Source organism: Polyodon spathula, chromosome 1 (genome assembly GCF_017654505.1).
Source record: "Polyodon spathula isolate WHYD16114869_AA chromosome 1, ASM1765450v1, whole genome shotgun sequence".
Taxonomy (NCBI): Eukaryota; Metazoa; Chordata; class Actinopteri; order Acipenseriformes; family Polyodontidae; genus Polyodon; species Polyodon spathula.
The window spans coordinates 101,709,652-101,719,740 of record NC_054534.1 but is presented as its reverse complement, the minus strand read 5'-3'; the positions used below and the strand labels follow the sequence as shown (position 1 = coordinate 101,719,740).

Sequence of the window (10,089 nt, the reverse complement as noted above, 5' to 3'; positions counted from 1 at the left end):
GAGTGGTTAACATGTAGAAAACAGAAAGTACTGATTAGAGGAGAAACCTCAGAATGGAGTGTGGTAACCAGTGGAGTACCACAGGGATCAGTATTAGGTCCTCTGCTATTCCTAATCTACATTAATGATTTAGATTCTGGTATAGTAAGCAAACTTGTTAAATTTGGAGACAACACAAAAATAGGAGGAGTGGCAAACACTGTTGCAGCAGCAAAGGTCATTCAAAATGATCTAGACAAGATTCAGAACTGGGCAGACACATGGCAAATGACATTTAATAGAGAAAGGTGTAAGGTACTGCACACAGGAAATAAAAATGTGCATTATAAATATCATATGGGAGATACTGAAATTGGAGAAGGAATCTATGAAAAAGACCTAGGAGTTTTTGTTGGCTCAGAAATGTCTTCATCTAGACAATGTGGGGAAGCTATAAAAAAGGCCAACAAGATGCTCGGCTACATTGTGAAAAGTGTTGAATTTAAATCAAGGGAAGTAATGTTAAAACTGTACAATGCATTAATAAGACCTCAGCTTGAATATTGTGTTCAATTCTGGTCACCTCGCTATAAAAAAGGTATTGCTGCTCTAGAAACAGTGCAAAGAAGAGCAACCAGAATTATTCCGGGTTTAAAAGGCATGTCATATGCAGACAGGTTAAAAGAATTGAATCTGTTCAGTCTTGAACAAAGAAGACTACGCGACGACCTAATTCAAGCATTCAAAATTCTAAAAGGTATTGACAATGTCGACCCAAGGGACTTTTTCGACCTGAAAAAAGAAACAAGGACCAGGGGTCACAAATGGAGATTAGACAAAGGGGCATTCAGAACAGAAAATAGGAGGCGCTTTTTTACACAGAGAATCGTGAGGGTCTGGAATCAACTCCCCAGTAATGTTGTTGAAGCTGACACCCTGGGATCCTTCAATAAGCTACTAACAACCAAACGAGCAAGATGGGCCGAATGGCCTCCTCTCGTTTGTAAACTTTCTTGTGTGTGTGTGTGTGTGTGTGTGTGTGTGTGTGTGTGTGTGTGTGTGTATATATATATATATATATATATATATATATATATATATATATATATATATATATAGGGAAATAGTAATTACTGTATTTTTTATTTTATTTTTTTTCTGCTGAAGTCTGGAACGTGATGAATTTCAGTGATGTACATGTGGCTCAGTAAGTCATTCCAGTACTGTACTGTACAGAAAAGGCACAGGCTTCAGCCTTTAACCTGGACTGTATCAGCCCTAAGCCTATTGGACCATCTTGGGAATTGTTACTGACTCCATATAAAGACTACAAATAAAATGTAAATGTTTATTTTATTTATTTATTTTTTTTACCACTCACCTATTTATGTTTTCAATTGTTAAGAATGAAGGTTTTGACCTGTGATAGCTTTTTATATTTTACAGTCAACTAAGTGACATGGAACTGCCTTGGGTCTTATATACTATACAATCTATCAAGCAATTTATCGCCTTATTTTATCTCTTGTATTATTTTGTTATACCACTGTGTTAGGCTCTTTCAGCCTTTTACTCCAAATATAATTTTCACACTTTTAAAGGAAAGACACCCATTTAAAGATAGCAATAAAACAAACAAACAAAAACACACATTAAATTTTGTGGCTTTTTTATAATCTTATATTATTTACTATTACTTTTAGAATTGTGATTGGTGATTTTTGTTTTTGTTTGGTTTGTTTATTTGTGCCAATAACAATTTGGAGTAAATACCTATGATCACCTAGCTCAAAGTGCCTCCTTTATTTTGCTACAGTGGCTAATACAGAGGCCATACCTTTTCGGTTTGGTAGACACTCTTACCACAGGATGTTCAGATTAAAACACAGTATTGTAGCAGCAGACCTACAGTACAGTATTCAGAAAACTGTGCCAAACTCTGTAATTTTGTAACTATTACCCCAGCAGGTTTGTAAAGGTGTGAATGGTTTACACTGCAGTCAATACTAGCTGTTAATTACATTCTTGGGAGAACTGACTGCCATGAGCTCCACATTCTCTCCAAAGTCAATCTTTATTAGCCAGTAAAAACTACTTTGGTGACCAGTTGAGCTGCATTAGAAACTGGCACCGCAGTACTGCGCTGTGAGGTATTCCGCTAATTTAAGTCCTCTCCTGCAAGATATATGTTTTGGTTAAAGGCTAGAAAAAGCTGCAGAGTACAGAGGAAGCAGGTTAGGGAACTGGGAGTAATAGAAAGTACCTTACCACTGCTTGCACTTCCTAGGTCATTTCACTGAAGAGTGAAATTGTCTCGGATGCCTTCAATGCTTATTTTCCCTTGCACTAACCAACCAGCTGCTTCCCCTATTGGTTTGCATGGTTTGACTCACAAACACACTCCTGGGATGAAATGCCCTTGTAAGGAAAACAGAATACGCAAAAATAAAGGCATGCAGAGTGCTTTAACCTGGCATGGTATCATTTTTTTTTTTTTTAAACTAATTTCTTCAAATGCCATTTGAACGTGTGTGTGTGTGTGTGTGTGTGTGTGTGTGTGTATCTATAAAACAGAGTCTGCAATTCTGAAGAGGTTCCGGTCCTCCAATATTGAATTATCAGCATTAGATTCTTTAGATCGCCATGTACCTGGCTTTGAGTTGTCTTCAGCTTGTCTGGAGAATCTTAAGTGCCAGGACTGTACAGCCTTCTTTATTCCATTCAAATCCTGTGACAAGCTGACCTTTTAACCCTTTCAGTGCTGAATTATTTTTATTGAGTACACATGAGAATTGGACAAAAACATTTCGGACCTAGGAGTCCCGTGAGGTTCCAATGGCGTATGTTTACTGCACCGCCAAGGTAAGGCAGGACCTTGACGTCCCACCAGAACTGAAAGGGTTAACTCTGCCAGCCCCACCTGCTCAAATGTATACAGAGGGCTGGCAAAGCTCAAAGGTCACATATTCACATGCTATGAGTGGAATGAGGAATGCTGCTTGGCCTCTGGTAGGTAAATACAAAATAGCATTTAAAATGACATTTAAAACTACTTGCTGATTAAGGAACTGATGTTGCAACGAACACAAAGGACATGTGGTGTTCAATGTTATATCCTGGAAATGTGTTCAGCTTCTGTGTGCCAATTATTTATTTATTGTTTGTTTTGTGTCAGTATTGTTTGTTGCAGCAATGTTTTAATGCAGTACAGTGCAGCAGTACTGCAGGTTTTCATGGGTAACACCTCACCTAGGTATTATGTCTAAATTACTACAGTACTTTTTATACAGGGGTACTTGTATCTGCTACATGAAGCCAGTCTGAAAACAAAAGCCATGGACCAGTTTATGATACGATTTGCAGCCTCAACAGCAGCAAAGTAACATTGACTGGTCAAATAGCGCCATCTGCTGTTAACACAAAATAGGTGCACTGGTGATCACTTGCATCTTTGTGTTTCAGGTTTGTGTGGAATACACTTTTTTTAGCATGATGGTTTTACTGTGCTCTTTACTTCATACAGAACCTCAAAGCAATTCAGAAGTGTGTTGCCTTAATTATGCTGCATGGCAGTACATTTAGCGTTCATATGTTTTGTAAATTAAATCTGACTTGGAATGACTGAATCTCTGGAATGTATGAAGGATGCATTGCCTGTTGCAATACAATACAATCCAATCCATTACAGCTTGGGTCTTATCAAGGCACACAAAATGATACAGTACCTTTATGGGTCATTCTAAAGAGCTCTCTGAAGAAATGATACGCAGTAATCCTTGAGATAGTCACGTATCCAAACAAGTTGCGTTTAAGTCTCAACCATAACTGTAAAACACTGGTATGTATAGTAATGTTAAAATAAACTTACAAAACAAATAATTTATATATGTGCTCTTTTGGTATTAGTTTATATTATATTAAGATTAATTAAACACAAGGAACAATACAAAAAACTTGTTTGTATTCTTTTATTGAATTATTAAAACATCTGGATTTCATCTTATTAGAAGTCATACTCCAAGATTCTTGTCTGTTCGCTCTTTTCAGTTCAACCAAAAAATAAACAAATAAAAAAACAGTAAATAAATCAGACCACTTCTAGACTTTTAAAAAAGATCATTAAATATATAGAACAAATCAGTGCAATACTTACATTTACTAATCAGACAAAGCCCAAATCAGCAAGTTGGACAATAAAACTAGTCTATAAACAGGTACCATTTTCCAAGATTACTGCCAATGGCTGACCCTCCCTTGACCCCTGAGACCTCACTATCACTGCAAGTCTTAGGAGTGCCACAGCCAATGCTTTACAGAGTTGTTGCAATACCTGCTCAACACTAGTCATCTCCAGCTGGTACCACATTCCGCACAAGGTTAAACAGAGGTAGCTGTTCTCTTGGTCATGTGACTTTATATCAATCTCACACTTGACATGTACAAATTTATGCAGTCCACCCAATTGCATTATTACATTAGATGGTAAAGAGGGGTGTTTATTTTGAGGAATTATTAGATGGGAGGGGGTAGGAGAGTTTACTTTCCCATTGTGCTTTGTTGTCATGGCAGCTCCGGTGACAGAGCTGGTTACAACAAATGGTATGTATTTGTCAGGTTTCTGCAATAAACATTAATAAGATATTTCTTATCCTTCTTGTAATCGAAGGAGGATTCAGTATTGACAAGAGTACCTACAATTGAGTGCATACCTAAAATCAGTCAAAGTGTGCACAAAATATGCAACGCAAAGAAAATAAATCCTGAGAAATTAGAATGGCTTCTAACACACACTGTTCATTACATTATTAACAAAGCACTATAGAAAGAAGAAAACATTGCAGATCATTTCTCTTTCTTGCTGAGTGAGTGACCTGTTAACCAGTAGACAATCGTGGCTGCAGGAACACATACAGTAGAACGTTGATGTGTTGACTCCATTTACAGAATGCAAGCCATGGGTCAAATCCAAGCCACACAACATAGTGTGGCTGCGAAGTTCTGCAAATTACCAAGTGCCAGGTCGATGGTGAAGTTAAATTTAAACATGCTCTGTAATAATGTTTTTTGTGTCGTCGTCCCATCACCACCACCCCCCCCCCCATATGGTGCATTGTATATGAACAGATATAAATGTACAGTTGCATTCCCATTTAGCTTCACCAAACTGGATGTCTTCAGACATGGTGAGTAAATAGGAGCAACAGAATAGGAAACACCATTAAAAGGTTTCAAAGAAATGTTACTTTTTCCCAAACCAATTTTGCACCGAGACATATATGTTCCCTAAATAACTCAACTGCAGTCTGTATAGAAGAGCAGCACAAAGAGGACCAGAACACTTACTCAAAGCTCTACCCAGTTACCAGTCTAACTGTCACCAGTAACAACATGACTGCCCTTTCCACGTAATCTAATGTATACACAGCGTCAGACTGTCAAACTATTCATTATAACAGCAATCTAACAAACGCAACAGATTGACAACACCCAAGAGTTTCAACTTGGTTCAGATTTGCAACAAATAACCCTGTCTTCCATTTTAACATACAACACAAGTTTTCTACCACCACTACATTTCCACAGGGACCTTGCTCCTGTTTCACACAATCAGCACTGTATCTGTGGCATGTTAAGGCTCACCTTAATGCAGTTACTCCTTGGTGCAATATGCCTAGACTGTACTGGAGGGCCCCCAGGCAGTTTGCTGTGCAGTGTGGCTTTATTACATTTTGGACGGCAGAATGTTGTGACAGATCTTGTTCTTTGACTACTGCTTTTTATTTTTTATTTAAATTGTTACATAAAACAAACTTTTCCATGTCCTGTCAAATAGACAATAAACAAAAGGGCTGACTATTCTGGTGCTTGTAAAATGAAAAACACATGCTGTGTGGTCAAGCTAATGGCATCTAATAAAATACAAAAAACTGACTGAGTGTGTAAGCAACTTCACTCCAGTTTAAAAAAAAAAACCTTTTAATATGTGTAGTGATTTAATGGGATTTCTACATGTGCACAGCTCTTAAAGAAACGCAATACTCTTCGGCACACCCCTAGAAACAGCTGGCTTCGGCTAAAATATGAACATAGAAGAAAACTATTGCGGACAATACTGCACTCAAAAGGATGTGAAGCCATTTTTCTTGTCACAATACACTTTCACCCATAAATTCACAAAACTCAAATCATAAAATGTCATACTAGAAATGTAGTCCTGTGTTACTGGAGAGGTAAGGAGATTTATATATAACGACACCTTTTAAAAACAACCATGCTCAAATCGAATATACCACTGACGTGTGCTACACAAACTTCCCAACAACATCCCACCACTACCTCAATACAGACATGAGCGACAGCCTCTGCTTTACAGTCCTTGGCCTCTTCTAAGTGGAAAGTTTGTGGTGTGGTGTTTTTGTGATGTGTACTACTAGGCATCGCTGACTAAGCTGACACCAGCAACCTTGTACCTCTTGTGACCAAAGTTACATTTGAACCCAGGCTTCAGAGGTGACAGCCTAGTGCTACTAAACAGAAAGGTGTCTACAGGGAAGGAGTGGCTGACCAGGAAACCAAGAAAGATAATCTTCCATTAAAAGGAGTAAATTGTCCATAAATACAACTTGGCTAGATGGATGTAGCAAGACAGACACTATCTGTTAGGAGTTCAAAAAGCCCATCACTGCACCCTACCATCCACTAAACAAAAACCAAACACCCAGAGAAGACTAGAGTTCTACTGTGATACAACATTCATACCCACTGCATATAAGCTAAACATACTTTTATAGTGCAAAGAAACACATGCATTTACAGTTGATGTTTTAAATCTTCATACATTTAAGAAGTAGTGGACCAACGATTAACACAATTTACAATATGCAAATATAAAATTATAGTAAAGCTTTTTTTTTTTTCTCTTTCTGTGGTGGAAATTAAAGTAAAAGTATTTATTCATAATTTAAAAAAAATAATACATTTCAAAATGCCTTGCATTTCCATATCTGTGCATTATGTGCGTATATTTAAGTTTCCATTGTGGGCTAACTGAAGGCAATGTATGAAGTGGGTGGATCAGCCCTCAGTGGAAAACCAAGCCCAGCGTCAGTAAAAGAAACTGAATGAAAGGCAGCTACTTTCAAGTTCTATTCTCTTCCTTATGGCTTGATAACATTACGAGTAACAACTGATAAAATAGTACATCTGATCGGTTAAATTAGGCAGTCAAAATTATTAAATGAAATGTAGCAACACTCAAACTAATCAAATCCATACCAACTTTATTCATGGAACTGATCCTGAATGTTCCATCTTCCTAGAGTTCAAACTTTCTAAAAACACACAAACTTTAGGCCAGGCACCGGATCTCCTGCTTTACATAAGCCACAAATAGTTGCCTTTCAATTCATTGAAGTTTGTATATCAGCATTGTAGAATGCATAAAAGACAATTACACACACACATACAACCTCCAATGAGATGCAAAATGCAACTATTTAAAATAAGTTTCAGTGGTCAATAATACTATATTTGATTATACAAAAAATAAAACGTTCCGTTTTCAGACTTTCAATATCCTATTTCAAAACACATCAAGGTCATCTTGGCTGATCCCATTCATCAAATTGTTTTATTTTCTATATTTAATAATGCCATTAAACTTTTCTGTGTCTCTCATTTCTGTTTGTATATAAAACATAACATTTATGATCACCACATCATTACAACACATTCAATATTACTACTATTATTATTAAATACAGGGTTAAATGAGAGACCCTCGTCATAAAAAAACAAGAATAATAAGAATGAAATCACTGATTCCATGCTTCTGGAATGACGTTATATGATTTAGATTGCAATTCATGTTCAACTTACTTTTATTAAAAAAAAAAAAAAGAAAGAAAAGAAATTGGGCAAATCGCACCACCTCAAAACAAAATTTTCATTTTCATTTTTGTTTTTGTTTGTGTGTAACTGATAAAGCTACTGGTCACTATTTTGGTTTGCACCAGTGTAAAGTTTTCCATCATATTTATAAAACCCAACAAGCATGAACACTAAATTTGCTCTCTGTAGCAAAGGAGCCTCTTGCTATTAATGACAGCATATTCATTTCCCACATGAAGATAGCCTTCTCTGGCCTGGTGCAAAGGGAGCAACCCCACTTCCGTGAAGCAGCAGGAGGTGGTGAGCCGGCCTCAGTTCTGCACTTCGGCAGCCTGCTCCTTCTCGGCCTTCTCCTTGGCTTTCTCCTTCTCCACCAGCTTCTCCTCCTTCTGCAGCATCACCATGATCTCAGCCATCTGGCTTGTCGAGATATTAATGTCCTCCTTGTCTATGAGCTCCACCACCTGCAGGTACAGTCACAGTCGACACCTGGTTACATGGGGCACCACTACCGTACAGTCACAGTCGACACCTAGTTACATGGGGCACCACTACCGTACAGTCACAGTCGACACCTAGTTACATGGGGCACCACTACCGTACAGTCACAGTCGACACCTGGTTACATGGGGCACCACTACCGTACAGTCACAGTCGACACCTGGTTACATGGGGCACCACTACCGTACAGTCACAGTCGACACCTGGTTACATGGGGCACCACTACCGTACAGTCACAGTCGACACCTGGTTACATGGGGCACCACTACCGTACAGTCACAGTCGACACCTGGTTACATGGGGCACCACTACCGTACAGTCACAGTCGACACCTGGTTACATGGGGCACCACTATCGTACAGTCACAGTCGACATCTGGTTACATGGTGCACAACGTAAGATTATTATCCTAACCCGGGTTCCCTGAAATAAAAATGTAACCATTTGCATAGGGTGATTTACCTCCTCAAGACCAGAAACCTGAATATTGATATATAAAAGCTGCTCAACGAGCCTGTGACGCAGTCATGCCCCGCCCCCGGCAAGGACTGCGCTCACAGATCTCAGCGTCACTTTTCCTTCAAGCCTGCTGCAATCATGGACGCAGCGACCTTGGAGGTTAATGGTTACATTTCAGGGAACAAGGGTTATGATAATAACCTAACGTTCCCTTTCAAGTACGAAATGTAACCATTACCTAACGGGCGAGTACAAAGCCGTTGCAAGGGCAGTATTGCAGAACGACTGGAATAACACAAGGCTAAGCCGAGGCTGCCTTGTGCGTTACCATACGGAGCCCCAGTAACAAGTAGCTAGGGTGAAAAAACTGAGGGAGAAACTCACCTGTGTTGTAAGGATCGACTGGGAAGCCGCTCAGCTATCTAGTTCAAAAACAAGGGTTTTAAGGATCTACGACATTCAGCCTGTAGAATCTAGTGAAGGTCTGGGGGGTAGTCCATACCGCCGCACTGCACACGTGCTTGACAGATGCACCCTGGAATAAAGCCCACGAAGTTGCCATGCCACTGGTGGAATAGGCAGTGAGCTGATGCTCTCTGTCAGACTGGAAAGCCTCCAATTCCACAGACTGGTTGACATGGAATGCCGAGATCATCTTTGGCAAAAAGGTGGTACAAAGCACATCCTTTGACCTGGCCTCTGTAAAAACGAGAATGCCTGCATCTCACTCAACCGCTTTGAGGAGGTAATAGTGAGGAAGAAAGATGCTTTGAGCAATAAATATATCAGCTCAGTTGAATGCATGTGCTCAAATAGAAGCTTCATGAGTGCATTTAGCACGTTTAGCCTCCAGCGAGGAAAAATATCACTCAATGTCAATGACCCTATCAGAAAGCCTCAGACGGCTCAAATGCAGCCGCTCAGGGTCCAAAACCAGAGCTGCAGGCTTGATGGATCGGGATGCCATAAATGTTCTACACATAATCGTGGCCATATTTCTCTTGGTTTAGCTGTTAAGAACGTCATAACCCTAGATCTTACTATTTGTGATCATCTTGCCTTTCTTTTTTAGGTGAATCTGCCTGTATCTACAAAAGACTGTGGACCATACATTTAAATTCCGGGTAGTTCTTCAACTGCTGTTAAGCTTTCTGATGTATTGAGCTCATTATCATACTCTGAGTCCTCATCAGTAGATGAGCTGGTTAATACCTACACCACCACCTTGACGGGTATCTTAGATAATGTAACGCCATTCAA

General features: G+C 39.2%; 1 protein-coding gene across 5 annotated transcripts in view; it reads right to left on the bottom strand.

Moving 5' to 3' along the window:
• Positions 1-3,933: 3,933 nt before the first annotated feature.
• The window catches only part of LOC121325527 (mitochondrial proton/calcium exchanger protein-like), a 46,054-nt gene continuing 39,898 nt past the window's right edge, over positions 3,934-10,089 (bottom strand). For all 5 annotated transcript variants that reach the window (XM_041268095.1, XM_041268104.1, XM_041268115.1 and 2 more), the window contains one exon: positions 3,934-8,333. In XM_041268095.1, the coding sequence (XP_041124029.1) occupies positions 8,181-8,333 (153 nt within the window). In that variant the 3' untranslated portion in view covers positions 3,934-8,180. The remainder of the gene's footprint in view (positions 8,334-10,089) is intronic.